The 14965-nt window shown below is 37.4% G+C and overlaps 2 protein-coding genes and 6 non-coding genes across 8 annotated transcripts; all 8 read right to left on the bottom strand.

Annotated features, from left to right (window-relative positions):
- Nucleotides 1-1317: 1317 nt before the first annotated feature.
- Nucleotides 1318-7289, bottom strand: LOC117417079 (eukaryotic initiation factor 4A-II). Its single transcript, XM_034028805.3, has 11 exons — nt 7147-7289; nt 6127-6184; nt 5902-6034; nt 5366-5505; nt 4704-4872; nt 4026-4135; nt 3521-3664; nt 2844-2981; nt 2471-2560; nt 2057-2136; nt 1318-1940 (listed from the first exon to the last, which is right to left on the bottom strand). The coding sequence occupies exons 1-11, from the start codon at nt 7173-7175 to the stop codon at nt 1796-1798; spliced, it is 1236 nt and encodes a 411-aa protein (XP_033884696.3). The 5' UTR covers nt 7176-7289; the 3' UTR covers nt 1318-1795.
- Nucleotides 2640-2767, bottom strand: LOC117417494 (small nucleolar RNA SNORA63). Its single transcript, XR_004546719.1, has one exon. It is a non-coding gene; the product is annotated as a small nucleolar RNA SNORA63 (small nucleolar RNA).
- Nucleotides 3056-3237, bottom strand: LOC117417515 (small nucleolar RNA SNORA81). Its single transcript, XR_004546737.2, has one exon. It is a non-coding gene; the product is annotated as a small nucleolar RNA SNORA81 (small nucleolar RNA).
- On the bottom strand, nt 3794-3978 carry LOC117417516 (small nucleolar RNA SNORA81). Its single transcript, XR_004546738.1, has one exon. It is a non-coding gene; the product is annotated as a small nucleolar RNA SNORA81 (small nucleolar RNA).
- Nucleotides 4567-4637, bottom strand: LOC117417519 (small nucleolar RNA SNORD2). The gene has a single exon (XR_004546741.1). It is a non-coding gene; the product is annotated as a small nucleolar RNA SNORD2 (small nucleolar RNA).
- On the bottom strand, nt 4992-5120 carry LOC117417495 (small nucleolar RNA SNORA63). The gene has a single exon (XR_004546720.1). It is a non-coding gene; the product is annotated as a small nucleolar RNA SNORA63 (small nucleolar RNA).
- LOC117417518 (small nucleolar RNA SNORD2) lies at nt 6356-6429 on the bottom strand. Its single transcript, XR_004546740.3, has one exon. It is a non-coding gene; the product is annotated as a small nucleolar RNA SNORD2 (small nucleolar RNA).
- Nucleotides 7290-8605: 1316 nt separating the features above from the next.
- LOC117417080 (kininogen-like) lies at nt 8606-12346 on the bottom strand. The gene is made up of 7 exons (XM_034028807.3): nt 12033-12346; nt 11152-11268; nt 10941-11019; nt 10485-10657; nt 10105-10209; nt 9896-9985; nt 8606-9571 (listed from the first exon to the last, which is right to left on the bottom strand). The coding sequence occupies exons 1-7, from the start codon at nt 12219-12221 to the stop codon at nt 9119-9121; spliced, it is 1206 nt and encodes a 401-aa protein (XP_033884698.3). The 5' UTR covers nt 12222-12346; the 3' UTR covers nt 8606-9118.
- Between the last annotated feature and the right edge of the window lie 2619 nt (nt 12347-14965).

The following is a 14965-nucleotide window of genomic DNA, read 5'->3' as shown; positions in this document are numbered from 1 at the left end:
AGCACATAGCACTTTCCATTGCTGCCAATTTGTATTCTGCATACTGAACTGTATTGTGTACAGCATAATGTATCACTTTAAATCAGACATCAGTAGTGCATCCCTGCTACGATAAATGTACGAGAAACTAAAATGTCACTGCAGGCAGTCTGTTACCAGTGTTTCCATTACGTAGAAAATATAAGATAGGTATTTAAAATGTTTTGAAAAGTAACAATTGAAAGTGCAGTTGATTTATAAAAGGTAAGCTTTTGATGTTTAAATATCAGATTAAAGTGAAACTGACACAAAGTTGCATAAACCATTTGATTTATATTAAAGGTATAGGGGAAACCTGCATTACAGACCATAAAACGAAGCACTTTCCTTTTTAACATTGCATCCATTTTAAGCTGACTGTAGATCTATTGTCATCCTGAACAGGAGCCCTACCCCCCTGTATTAGCGATGGGGAATTTTGAATAAGATATTTGAATATACCAAGAATAAAAGTTTTGAATACTTGATTTCTAATTATTCATAACAGCGACAGGTCCGTAGAACGTATTGCCAGCAACTCCGCATCGGGATGCATAGATAGATATATACATACATAAACAGTAACAGCGCAGAAACATCCAAGCACTTAAAAAGTGTAATTCTGGAAGCAAGCTGACATCAGTAGACCAATAACAGCAGAACTCAAACAAAGGCTTAACATCGGATGGGTAGTTTGCAGTCAAAATCCAAATTAAAAGTTAACTACTTAAAACCTTTTTTTGTTTTTTCAGCCAAGACATCAGACCACTGCACACAGTAGAAAATGCAATGCTTTTTTTTTTTTGCCACAGTCTGCATTTTCTGCTAAAGTAGCAAATGGTTGCTTGCATTTAAATGGAGTATTTAACTTTATTTACAAAATACTTGTGCTGCACAGATTTCAGTGGTCTCTTAACTTCTTTGAAAATACTTCCACGCATTTTTTTTTTTTTTTTTTTTTTTAAATCCACAATTTTCATGCTCATGTACTCCTTTAGCAGAGCTAGGTAATGAAGTGCACCCAGCTCCTGTCAGTTATCAATGAGGAGAAATTGTAGTGGCTGATTACTTACTCATCTCTTAAATATTGTACCAAATTTTTCCGTGTGTAGTTGCACATTTCCCCAAATATTCAGACTCGCCCCTACCAAAAAAACCTTGTTGAAAGAAATCCCTGTTCTCTTTCAGTAATCTGCAATCAAATACAACTACACAGGCTGAGCAAGCTGCATGCGTAGTTGATTACAATAACAAACAAGAACAATTGTTGGGACTTTACACCAGTCTAGACAACAAGACTTCAGTAATTAAGTTTATTCAATAAATACATATCCACAATAATTTTTATAAGCACTAAAGTGCTCACAGAATTCAAAAAGGCAATGCCACTGAACTAAGCTAATTTTACAATAAATGCAAATATGTTAGTTTAACATAACTGGCTGACTTAATACAGCACTTATATCTTTTAGTCCACAAGTAAATTATTAAACGATAAAGAACATTTATTACAAACACTTGTATGGAACTAGAAAAAAAATACCTAAAGAAAAAATGTGAAGACCCCATTTCTTTATTGCCCACCAACAGTCTGACTCTGCAAGAGGATCAAGCCCCAATACTTCTCACAAGAGACAAAAGTCTCTTAAAACAAAATCAGTATTTCTGATCCAGCATCAGCATGGAGACAAGATTCTATATTTTTCCAATAAAATAACAATGCAAGTCTGTTTATTCAGCAACAGCAAGCACTGCATTCGATAAATCATCCCAGGGTTTAGATCAGATCAGCCACATTCATAGGCATCTCCTCAACAGTAGTATTGTAGAACGTCTCAATATCTCGAAGAATTCTCTTGTCTTCTTCAGTAACAAAGTTAATGGCAACTCCTTTTCTGCCAAAACGGCCACCACGACCAATTCTAAAATAAAAAAACATTTCACATGTCAATCCATGGGTGGGGGGAGAGAGAATCTAAGAATACTAAACTTACATTTAAGTCTTAATAGGAACATTCCCAACCGGTCGTGTACTAACCTGTGTATGTAGTTCTCCCGATTTGTCGGCAGATCATAGTTAATAACTAGAGACACTTGTTGCACGTCAATACCACGAGCCTACAAAAGAATATTAATTTTTTATATACACACTTCCATAAAACCGACTGTAGAGCAACTTTAAAAAATGGCTTGTTGACTGCATTTTAGTGACAAGCTACAACTGTGTAGCCCATCGTGGAGTGCTGTCTCTTTACTCTTCCAAATGGCTTGAACCTGCTAGGCAATGAAACCCACAGAAGAAAAATAGCCTTTGGTTGCAGCATGTACAATTACTTGAATTTAACCATCCAAGTAGCACATAGTGTTGCACTATAAAGCCGAGAACAACATTTGAATCTAACACTAACTGCAAGGCAAGCATACATTGTATTGTGCTCGAGGCTTAGCTTACCAACAAGTCAGTTGTGATCAGGACACGACTAGAGCCGGACCTAAATTCTCTCATGATAACATCCCTTTCCTTCTGGTCCATATCTCCATGCTGCAAAAAACAAACAATTTACATCATCCTAAGGTTTGGGGGAGGGGGCTGCAAGACAGCTTAAGCAATCCATCAATGAATGTTCGTGACTAAGCGTCCCTGTTAGCCGTGATAACAAGACAAACAGGGATAGTAAGAAACGAGTTACTTTGTGCAGGGGGAACGACAAAACAGCACTCAACAGCTGTATTGTAACTTTACCTGCATGTATGGGGTGGGGGAGCAGACCACCAGATAGTGTCATGCGATACTAAAACCTGATGGGTACTCCATTTGGCCTTACCAGAGCAGAGACAGTGAAGTCTCTTGCATGCATCTTTTCTGTCAGCCAGTCAACCTTCCTCCTTGTGTTCAAGAAAATGACAGCTTGAGTGATGGTCAGAGTCTCATACAAGTCACACAGTGTGTCCAACTTCCATTCCTGTAACAGGAAGAGATTACAATAAGCCAGAAACCTAGATTTGATTGATCAGACTTAATTTGGTTACATCACATCAATGTTGCACAGAATCTTAAGACAAAGGACATTGGACATTAAGAAAGAGGTCCGCCCTAGTCTCATTGCAATGCTGTGCATTTGCTTTCCTTCCTGGGTGTACTCCTACTAGCATCACCACAAGATCCAGGCCAGCAGGCTTAGATCTTACAGTTTTAGCAGAGTGCTTTAACAGGAAGACTAGGTTTATAAAATTAATATCCCCTGGACAGAAACCAATAGTGCTGCAAAATGAATAAAAAAAAAACCCATGTATGTTCCTGCCTTAGAAGGTTTCCTAAGCAAGTTTCTTGACCATGGGGATAAATGGTTCTCAATAGAAGTCATTCTTCAGTGTTTTATGGTTGTATTGGTTCCTCCACTATGCATCAGGGAACAAGGAGGGATTTGAACCCCAAGCAGAGACTGAACTGAGACTCCCATTGCAATTTCTGGTTTACTAGAATTCGGTGCAGTACTCTTACCTCTCTCTCTACATTTATGTAGAACTGCTTGATACCCTCTAGGGTAAGCTCTTCCTTTTTCACCAGAATACGGATTGGGTCACGCATAAACTTCTTGGTCACCTCCAACACATCAGCTGGCATTGTAGCAGACAGAAGCACCACCTTTTATATATATAAAAAAGTTTAGTAAAATTAACATAAGTTGATCCCTACAAAGGGATCCATGTAGTGGTGCAGATTTTCCTAGAATGTGCAAGGGTACAACTTAGCCAAGACACCAGTGTTATATCCAGATGTTGCACTGAATCTTGAGACAGAGGGCACTGGACATTAAGAAAGAGGTCCGACCTCATCTCATTTACGATACAGTGCAAATACTCTTCTTCCCTTTGTGTACTCTGCTAGCATTATTGTGAAAAGCAAGTCCAAAAGACCTAATTTTCACAATTTTAGCACAGTGCTTTTATCAGGAAGGTGACCTACTAAACACTGAAAACAAGACTAAACAAAACAGACAACCCACCTGAATGTTTGTGCTCAGTTTCTGAAAGATTTCATAGATTTGATCCTTAAATCCTCTACTCAGCATTTCATCAGCTTCATCCAGCACAAACATCTTTATCCATTTAGGAGCTGTTAAAACAAAAACCCTTAAAATAACCAAATGACTGAAGATCAAAATAACTCAATCTTTAAAGTGAAGGTTCAATAAATTAGCAAGAAAAAATGCAATTTTCTATTGCACCATGCCTGAATTTTTAGCAACCCATTGTATTTTAAAATTTGTAGCCAAGTAAATGCTTTCCCTGCCAACTACATTTGCCAACTTTTCTTTTTCAAGCAGGATTTGTTGAATGCAAAGAGACTTGGATACAATACTGGGAAGGGGAGGTTCAGATGAAGTCCTTTCCTTAGTATTCAATAGGCTCTAGAGCTCATCTGTATTCGAGTTGATAAGCTTGTGCAGAAACACAGTAGTGATTCTGTTTATATTGAACATTGCCAACTGTAAGGACAAATTCAGTATAGCCCAAGTTATAAAATTAAGTACACTACTGTATTAAGAGTGATCAGTTTAGAAAGGCTGTCTCCATTTTAAGTCAGTCCCGAAAGATGGTAAAGCATCACTTCACTCTGTTGAAGGGAGTTTTGTTCTCTTTTCCTTTGAAAATAGCCAATCCTTACACTGGTAACTACTTACACAGGTATCTCCTGTTCAGCATGTCAAACACTCGCCCAGGTGTACCAACAACAATGTGGGGAGCCTCCGCCTGGAGCTTCTGCATCTCATTGCGGACGTTAGTGCCTCCAATGCAGGCATGGCACGTGGCACCCATGTAGTCACCCAGAGCCAGGATTACTTTCTGGATCTGCAATAGTGGACATATTTAAAGCTGGAATATGAATGATTAAAGCAAAAATATATAAATCCATTAACAATGCTTAATTGTCATGTTTAGTTTATTACCTTATTACAAGAATAAATATGGTGTTCGTGATCAAGCGTCCCTGTCAGTCGTTGGAACAAGACAGCCAGGGATAGTATAAAAACGAGTTAATTTCCGCAGGGGGAACGACAATAGAGCACTTCGCAGCCATATTGTAACTTAACCTGCATATCTAGGACACTAGACAAAATAACTATGTAAATCTCTCATATTAAAACACTAGCACAATATGCTATAGAGCACATTAAGATTTGTCAAAAGCAAGACAAATGCCAAAAGAAACATTCAGTGCTTTTATATAAAAAAAAAAATTGTACCTTGTTTTGAACACCATCCAAATATGCTGCCTTGGTCTACAACACTGCTCTATACTGTAATGCAGAGTTAGATTCTTATGACCTCAGGTGCAGCATACCTGTTGAGCCAGCTCTCTGGTTGGTGCCAAAACCAGAGCCTGAGTCTCCTTCTGATCAATCTCCAGCTGCTGAAGGATAGAGATTGCAAATGTGGCTGTCTTGCCAGTTCCTGACTGTGCCTGAGCAATGACATCATAGCCTGAAAATACATGGGATTCATTTCAGAACGGCAGTAAACCTCAAGTTTATAAAAAAAGTTAACTAAAATGTGTCACTTCCTGCATTGATAGCCAGAATCTATAAGGTTACAAAACTGAAATGGGGAGGGGGTCCACTTACCCTCCCCAGTACTAGAATTTAACAGCATTTACTCCCAACTCGAACAAAAAATAAAAACTTGCTGGATCACCAGGACCTAAAGCTAGCCGCAACCTAATTCAAGACAGTCTCGATGGGTTTTAAAGTCAATTTTACACAACATTTGAGATTGAACAGCTACACAACTTGGAGTGAAACGCAATTAAAAGAATTTCCATTCTAGGGCAGTCCTAGAAGATAATCCTACTTAACATTTACAAAAGTATCCACGTCTTACCTTTAATGCATGGCATTATAGCTCTTTGTTGAATGGCAGATGGCTTTTCAAAACCATAGGCATAAATACCTCGAAGTAATGTTTCCTTTAAGTTCATATCATCAAAATTGTCCACAATTTCGTTCCAATTACTCTGTACAAAAACAAAAAAACATTGATATACCTACCCTGCTGCCTACACTACACGACTTTATAAATACTGCATTTCACAAATTCTACACGAACCTCAATGACGCCATCGGGTTCCATTCCTTCAGGGCCCCCATGGTCTCTGTCTCTAGAGCTGAAAAAAGAATAGTTAATTTTAAATTTAAACTAAAGAAAAAAGTCACTCAGAACTGTGTAACCTACCACTGCTTTAATTGTTACATAACGCATTTTTAACTTGCTCGCTTTTTCGAACATGCATTAAAGTAGAAGCTACCTCAGGCCCTCACCACGTGGAATTAAGACAGAGCGATCAGCATTCAAGAAAGTTTGTCTCCATTTCAGGTCAGTCCCGAAAGATGGTATACCATCATTTCACTCAGTTATCCACGTTATCTAGGAAATAGTCAGTTCTTTTGCTCGAATTAGGATTTCTCCAGTCTTGGCTTACCAGTTTAAACTTAACACCAGCCAATACAATACACAACCTGCCTAAAAAAAAAAAAAGCCATGCAATAACAGATATTTCATCAAACTAAAGAACCATGTGGTCCTTTTACCACCCAGATAATCATTACCACTCCCATCCCAAATCCAAATTGCGCAAGCTACAAACCAGCGTCCAGAAAATGAAAGCGGAAATAAATTTATTTATTTTATTATATATATATATATATATATATATATATATATATATATATATATATATATATATATATATATATATATATATATATATATATATAAAAAATCACAGAAAAATCGAAATTACATAAAACAAGCCGATCCTACTGTCCTCCTGGAAGAAAAAAAAAACCTAACAGGGCCTATATAACATCAGCTAACCATAAAGCTTTTACAATTATTTTTCACTAACCAGTTGGTGTGTATAAACTGTCTTGGAAACTTCCAGCGAACATTGATACAATTGTATAAAGAAAAATTTGATAGATAGATGCTCCATTTGCTGCATTTATCACGTTTTCCACCAAAATAATTTTAATGTCGGTATCACAGTCTACAAGTTAGCTACACATTCTTTGAAACAGGCTATATTCGATAATTTATTTGACCAATCCCCTATTTTTCATTTTTTACCTGTTATATTCCGCAGAACCGCTTGACATGATCCGACCTACACCAGTATTCAACTGAAAAGGACGTGACGCAGCCACGCACAGCTATTTAAGCAACAGGGACTCAAACTTCCGGCAAAGAAAAAATCAAACGTCATACTAATAATGTTCACAAATATATTTAATAAACAATAGGTAGCCCGTGTTTTTTATATAAAAGATTACAGTTTTCCTAAATTGATATATATTGTTTTGATATATATACAAGAATTTATAACTTTTTGTTCTATCGGAAGGATATTGCAGTAAAAGAAGGCGTTGCGCGGTTTGCTACGGGGTTTCCTGAAAAACTCCGCATAAGTGGACACCGTAAGCCCCTCCTCCTCTATTGGCTGATTGGCCTAAATAGCATACGTAACGTGTGTAGCAATCTCTCTAAAGGTGGGACAGTTTAGCGGTGTGCCGTAATTTGTAGGCTGTTTTAGTTTATTTACAAAAAAAGGGTTTTCGTGTTTCAGAAGGGTCCTAATACCTGAGTGAATCTACAGTGTGGTGTTCGTTTAAATTACCTTAGAAAGGTGTGCAAATGTGCAGGTATTCAGCTAGTCCCTGACACATTCTGATTGTTTGACAGCATTCACTGTTGAAAATACAGTACTAGCAATAACTGGTGAGAACACAGAGTTGGAAATACCCAGGGAAACAATCACTTGGCCTTGCATGATTTTGTGTCCCACAAGCATGCTGAAGTTGCTTCATCAGAAAACAGTAATTGTTGGCTCAACAGTGATTGTTTGCATTACCTAAGATAGCTGCAGGCATATTACATTACTTAATTGTAGGCACACAATATTCCTCCCTCCTTGAAGCTTTTTGCTAATTTGACTTTTTCAATCAACAAACTTGCTAAAATTGCCTTGAAATACCCTGAAATCTGTAACATACTGTACTGTATATTCCAGATATGAAGGGGTGATGTAGCAGCCTTCCAGCTTGCACACTGGATTATATGAAATAATTGTAATATATAAGCACACCACACATTGAAGTACTGACTTTAGATTTATGATATGTTAACAGTTGACCTATCTTAATATAGTGTAGCAAATGCGAGGGTGTTCGGGAAGGTTCCTGCTGATATCAAGGTACAAATGACTCCTTAGCAGGGATTAAATAATGCTTTATTGAGCAATTAGCCTACAACTGGGCAGAAGTGGCTCGTGCTTTCCCCTTGTTCTGACAGCTTCTGACCTACTGTCTTCACGGCTGCACACAAACTCAACCTCCACCACGTTTTATAATTCTCTGTCTTCTCTCACCCAGACTGACATACAATATGCCATCCAGCTATTAATGCCCCGAGCTCAGCCTAATACATCAAAAACAAATGCAGCTGCCTCTTTATTGAAGGTGCTCCTCACACTTTTTTGTTACTGGGTTTTATTGGCTGGTTTGAAAACAAGTGTACACAAATGCACAAATTGTTTTAAAGACCATTTTATTAAGAAGTGACACTCTTTTCAACATTAACATACATTTTAAAAAAGGGTACAGAGCAGTACACCTTTTAATAAGACTTTGCAACCTTCTGTAAAAATGCACAATTTGTCTTTTTTAACACAAATTCGAGTGGTAAAACATGCAATTGTGTTCAATTGCCAGAAGCCTTCTGTAACTGTACAGATTTACCAAAAGATATGAAAGATTTGCTGATACAACCTCTGGTGGTTCATACAGAACAAAAGATCAAGGTAATCAAGCATGATAAATCTGTTGGGTATAGTTTATTTACATCCTTCACAACAAAGGCACTTAAGAAATATTTAAGTTTCATTAATTAACGAGGATTGTGAAATCGGGCTTCTATTGAATAAATGACATCAGTTGGCATCAAACACAAATTTAAATGTATGTTTAGGTTCCAAAATGAGTAGCAAACTAAATTCCAGCTACACAAGACACTGAGACAAAGCTTCAAAGTGTGAACAAACTCTTTACAGACCTGCCAACAGGTCGGCATCGCTGAATGTTCCACTTTGTTTAGACTTGTCCTCGGTCACTACAGTGGGGGGTCCGTCTGTTACTGATTCGGGCTGTGGGGCATGAGTAACCACATGGGAATCGACAGACTTCCATGGCTTGCTGGGGCAGTGGAACAGGTGATGCAGATCCACAGGTCCAGGCCCTCCAAGTAATTCCAGTAGTCTAACTGGTTCTCCCGTCATTTCAGGATTAATTACGACTGGCCCAGGAACTGGTCCTATAGGGCCTGATCCTGCTGTCTGTTCCTGGGATTCTTCTCCACTAGCATGTTTGCAGTCTGTCGGAACACTGTCAGGACTCTGTGTCACGTGTTCCTTAGATTCCTCAGAAGATTTTTTTCCCCTGACGTTCAGAGCGATAGCGCGGAAGGGAGACATGCCTGGGGGCATCCTTAAAAGCACAGTCTGAAAAACAGACATTCAGAAACAGTTCATTAAAAACTGTGCAACACTTTATAATAATGGCCGTGAATGCATGATCTACACCAGAACCGTGAATAATGGGCAATACAGTAACTTTCAGAGGAACCTGAAGCTTAATGATATGTTGTATAGTAGATTTTATTGAGTTGTTATACAAAATATATATTTTTAGGCGTTTTTTTTGCAATGTAGACATAGAGATAGAATAATGATATAGTAGAGCCTCTTTCCTTACCCTTATTCTACTATTTTATGAAAAACAAAATTCCTATTACAATTTCAAATAGATTATATAAATGAAATTACCGGTATCTCCTCGGTTTCACAGTTTACAACAGGATGTACTTCTTGTTTCCATGGCACAACATAAATTGAAGCGTTGCAATTACCGACAACCTACACAACAGAGAAGATGGCCGTTTGTGATGAAATCAGTTTCAAAGCATGTGGTTTCTCTCATTCATTCTATATATGTCTTAATGTAGTATTTAAAGTTTGGGATAAACTCTACTTACTGAGTTTTCTGGCTGACATTCAGGTGTTATCTCCTCAAACTCTGCTTTTGAACAATTGCTCTGCTGGATCTCAAAATAAGCATTGTACTTCCACCCAGCTACCACCTTAAGAAAGACAATTAAGAAGCTGAGGAAAATCCTAAACCACAACTTCATTCTGAGACAATAGCTATAATGTATTATATATTTAAATGTTTATCAAATATGTTCAAGATCTGTGAATTTACAGCATTTGACTTTTTTTTTTTACTTTAATTTAAATTCAGTTCAATTCTTTATTGTTTTACCAGGTTTATAATAACCCTTTTGAGATCTAGTAAACAGGGGTTATCTCACAGTCACAACCAGTGCTGTACAATCAAAATATCAATTTACCCAACCTGTATTGTAGCTTTCTTGATCACAGAAATGACAAAAAGTTTGGGGGAGTTGCTTTCATTGTTAAATTTTTTTAGCGCATGTTGCAAAGCCTTCATTAGTTCAGTGTTATTGGTTGGTATTTCCCGAGGGCATCCAAGACAAGGGGCCCGTTCAGCAACAATACGTTCCTCGTCTGCAGAAAACATGTGGTATTAAAAACTGATTGAGCACCCTTTTCTGTTCATTTTATTAATAATACAACGCTGCTTTTTAATAGTAGACACGAAACATATTCTAAGCAAGGGATTTGTTTAAACAAACACATCCCTTTTAAAATGTTGTATTTAGTAGAGCTTTTTCTGTTCATACATTTCTCAGGCATATACAGAGATAATACTCTCATTTGATTCTGCTGTGGCCATGTGAACAGGTAACCCCCTCCCAATCAACACAGTTTAATTCATTCTTGATCTTACCAAGGGCATGACAGGTAACTGAAACAACTTTGTTGGTTTCTCCAGAATGTTTTACCTCAGTTGTGCAGGGTCGCATTTTCTATGAAATGAAAACCAGGAAAGGTTACATAGAATATAATTGATGCACAGCAAAATGAATATTTACCAGATAAAAAATATATTAAATATATCAAAAAATTAATATGAAGTATTAAACAGAAGCAATGCTTACAGCTTTACCCTCCGGTAGGTAGTCACATTCCAGCCAGATTTTGTCTCCCCCTACTGGGCAGTCGGATTCTCTGACATGAAAGTTGACTTTGTAGGTTGTCTCTGAGCCATTTTCAGACTGCGTGAGCAATGAAATGGAGGAGACATTTTGAACCTTGTTTAATACAGGAATTGCTGGTTTTGAAATATTTGATTGACGGCATACCGTAGATTTTATACTTCATAGTGAAGGGCATATAATCATCTATTGAATGAACATACTTCAAAATGTTTACTCCAAGGCTGTATCTGGAGTAAGGGTTTTGAAAGGATGCCCAGTATTCATTTTCAGGACTTTGTGTCAAACACAGGCTGTAAATAAGCCTAATGTATCATTACCACTAAGCTAAAATTGCTTTACCAATAGTAGCTTGGTAAACCTTTTAGGTCCATATAGTGACAGAGTTGTAAATTTAATCTGAATGGCAATATTCTTCATGATAAATTAACTGAAAGGGGCTTTATTTAAAAAAAAAATCTATAAGCTAACCTTTCTGTCATGGTAGTCTAACAAATTATTATTAACAGGTGCACACAAAATACGCACGGTGCGCACAGCGTTAGTACCTAGGTGCGCGTAGCGCCCTCAGTGCTCGGTACACCCGGTGCACACAGCGCTCGGTGCACGCGGTGCTCGGTTCGCTTGTTGCACACGACGCTCATGCACTCGGTGATCGGTGCACACGGTAACCATACACTCGGCACGCAGTGTTTGCTGCACTAAACGTCAGAGTGCACAGTGCTCTTGGTGCACAGTGATAGCTGCTGCATGCCGTACTTAGTTATCAGCAAAAAAGAGATCACTGAAGACCGAAAAAAGATGTGTAGTAACATTTCACTTACTTTCTTGGCTTCAGTAATTTGGTAGCGTGCAAACTGATTGCCTGACACCAGTTCTTTGTTGTAGGTTTTGATTGCCTCGTCCACAGCAGCTTCAACTAAACCGTCATCACAAAAAGTTGGAAGCATTTCAGAATGGGCCCCATTGAGATGCAGCTGGGAGCAGACTAGAATAATTACAAGTAGCTTCATAGTGGCAATAATAAATTAAAGAAAAGCAATGGTACTGTACTCTGAGAGGTCTATTCTTGAGTACAACTGCATACTGGTTGAGTGCTAAGCATTATATACTCAGCAGTAGTGCAAATAGAGCTTATTTGCCAAACAGAACTGTTTAAATAAGAAGTCACAAGAAAAAGAAGACAGTCATCATATTATGATAGACAGAGAGGGCAAAGGTAGGTATGCTTGTCAGTGCTCTCGTGGTCATGCTGCATTTGTCAGTGTGTGGAAGGGTCTGAAGGTTTGCACTGCAAAATCAATACTTCAGGCCCTAATGCCAGGCTTTTATTGAAGGCACACATCTGCTATGTAATTTGGAGCTTATTGCTTGGTGTTTTTTTTTTCAGTTTCTATCTATTTGCTTTTCCGCTTGTTTGGGTCTGATGTATCGTACCTCAAGAATTCTTAAAAGCTGGACCAGATGGAAGCAGACTACCATATTCTTGTATTTCACAGACCTAAAGATATAGAAATAGAAATAACAACGGCCATCTAATTCACCATACCTCTAAAAGCAATGTTACATAGTGTAGTCTTTCATTTGAGTAGAATTGGTTTGCCTAATAACCCCCAATCATACCCCTTGTTTACTAAAAACCTTGATCCCTGAATGCCATCCCTTCTTCCAAAATAAGCAACATGTTTTAATAAGCTTGACTTTTCACAAGTGTAGGGGCGCCCCAAATAATGTTAGTCATTTATTTCCAATGCAGAATGGCTGGGTGTTTTCTTTGCACAACATTTTATCTCCTTCAACCCATTTAAACTTTCAGTTATTTGTTGTTTTTTTATTTTTTTTTATTAATTGTATTTGTCTGTACCATTTGTTTTCCTTTTCATAGTTGCACAGAACATTTAACAGTTAACATTCAGTTACATTTTAACATTATGTTGACTGAACAGGGCAGGAAGCGTAGCAGTCAATAACCAAATGGTGATCTGAGCTAAAGTTTAAAGCTTCACATGGAGCAAAGAAAGATATATCAAAGATGAAGATGTATAGCTACAGGCATTAAATAGCAAGATGCCCAGAAATTATAACTAACATTCATTTAATATATACAGTACATATACTTACAAGGGAGGGAGGCTGTGTGGTCCAGTGGTTAAAGAAAGGGGCTTGTACCCAGGAGGTCCCCGGTTCAAATCCCACCTCAGCCACTGACTCATTGTGTGACCCTGAGCAAGTCACTTAACCTCCTTGTGCGTCGTCTTTCGGGTGAGACGTAATTGTAAGTGACTTTGCAGCTGATGCATAGTTCACACACCCTAGTCTCTGTAAGTCGCCTTGGATAAGGCGTCTGCTAAATAAACTAATAATAATAAAATAAACAATCATGTTCATTTTTTATCATAAAAATGATTCCTGGTTCCATGCTTCCATATTGTCATCCCAGGAACACACACTTTCTCTCTCCTTTTAATCTACTTGACACTTATACTGCACTTCCATCTGCATCATGAAACCAGTCTATAAAGTTCAATCTCAGCTCATTCCAGTATTGCGGTCTACAGTCCAGTTTGCAACTGAATATTACACCAAAGTCAAAGATCATCTGTTTGTATCACTTTTTTGTATAATTTTCAATCTATAAACAAATTCACCAACCTCTAATATTTCCCTGACAGTATAATATATTCACAACTACATGTTTTAGTTTATGCCATTGGGGATTACTAAAAAGGACAATACAAAAATGTACACAAATAATAGTTTGTCTTTGTTTTGCTAACTTGAGCTACAGCAGTACACTTTCCACTTTGTGTATTTTAACTGAAACAAAAACACATTGAAAATATGAAAAAACGCCAAGTTATCAAAAGTGCCCAGCCATTTAAAGTGGAGATATCAAAAACACAAGCCAAGTTCAAGAAACCATTGGGGCAACCTTGACCAGCACAAAACAAATAGGCACAACTGTAAAACCGATGGGGGCAAAGGTTGCCCCAATTGTCACTGTGACTCTTTCAAAATTACAGAATTACCTACAATATATGAACAATAAAACTGTGAAATCAGAGAATACTACTGAAGCTGAAGTTATTTATAAGCTAAGTTTTTGGGGGTGAAGTAGATTATTCTCCATATAAAAATCTGCAGTGTTAATTATTTTAAAAGATATTTATCGCAAGTTTCCTTAATCTGTATTTTGTATTATATTGTATTATTTATAAAGGACTATTGTTTTTCTCCCTGCATTTTCCAGAATCTTTTTCAAACTGTACTGCAGGCTGGTAACCTGGCAACACCCACATTTACAGTGGCAGCATGATTAAAAAAGATTCTGGAAAATGCCGAGGGAAAAACTAGGCCCAAAACTGTAGTGTTAAAGATTTGCATGTATACTTTATATATTTCTATAGATAATATTAATGCTCCTTAAAAAACAGGCTCTTCCCTTATAAAGGTTTTCCATAGTATTTTTGCAGGTTACCTATGCTTTTCCCATTGTTATACTTTGCATTTGTTATTGTGTACCCTGATTTACAATGTTTATTAATCTGCTTTACCATACCTTGCTAATCTTTACAATGCTTACCTATGCTTTATTACACATGGCTCTGCTTTTACACATGGAAGTATTTTTTTATTTTATTTAATTAAATGTTACTGTTCTGCTGAAAGATAACTTTACATCTTATGTTACAATGTGTGTTTGTTTTGTTTTGTTTGTATTGTATACTTCTAACATGTAAACTTTGGAAGTGATTTC

This window comes from Acipenser ruthenus, chromosome 12 (assembly GCF_902713425.1).
Source record: "Acipenser ruthenus chromosome 12, fAciRut3.2 maternal haplotype, whole genome shotgun sequence".
In the NCBI taxonomy this organism is placed as follows: Eukaryota; Metazoa; Chordata; class Actinopteri; order Acipenseriformes; family Acipenseridae; genus Acipenser; species Acipenser ruthenus.
The sequence above is the reverse complement of the archived record's forward strand: the minus strand, read 5'-3'. Positions and strand labels throughout refer to the sequence as shown.

Bases quoted from the DNA above. Each gene is read 5' to 3' on its own strand.
- LOC117417079 (XM_034028805.3), bottom strand. From the start codon at position 7,175: ATGTCAAGCGGTTCTGCGGAATATAACAG. The intron at 5,506-5,901 runs GTAAGACGTGGA...ATGTATTTTCAG, and splicing joins TATAATGCCATGCATTAAAG to GCTATGATGTCATTGCTCAG. The intron at 4,136-4,703 runs GTAAGTAGTTAC...TTGTTTTAACAG, and splicing joins GCTGAACAGGAGATACCTGT to CTCCTAAATGGATAAAGATG.
- LOC117417080 (XM_034028807.3), bottom strand. From the start codon at position 12,221: ATGAAGCTACTTGTAATTATTCTAGTCTGCTCCCAGCTGCATCTCAAT. The intron at 10,658-10,940 runs GTAAGATCAAGA...TGTTTTCTGCAG, and splicing joins AGTTACCTGTCATGCCCTTG to ACGAGGAACGTATTGTTGCT. The intron at 9,986-10,104 runs GTAAGTAGAGTT...TCTGTTGTGTAG, and splicing joins AATGTCAGCCAGAAAACTCA to GTTGTCGGTAATTGCAACGC.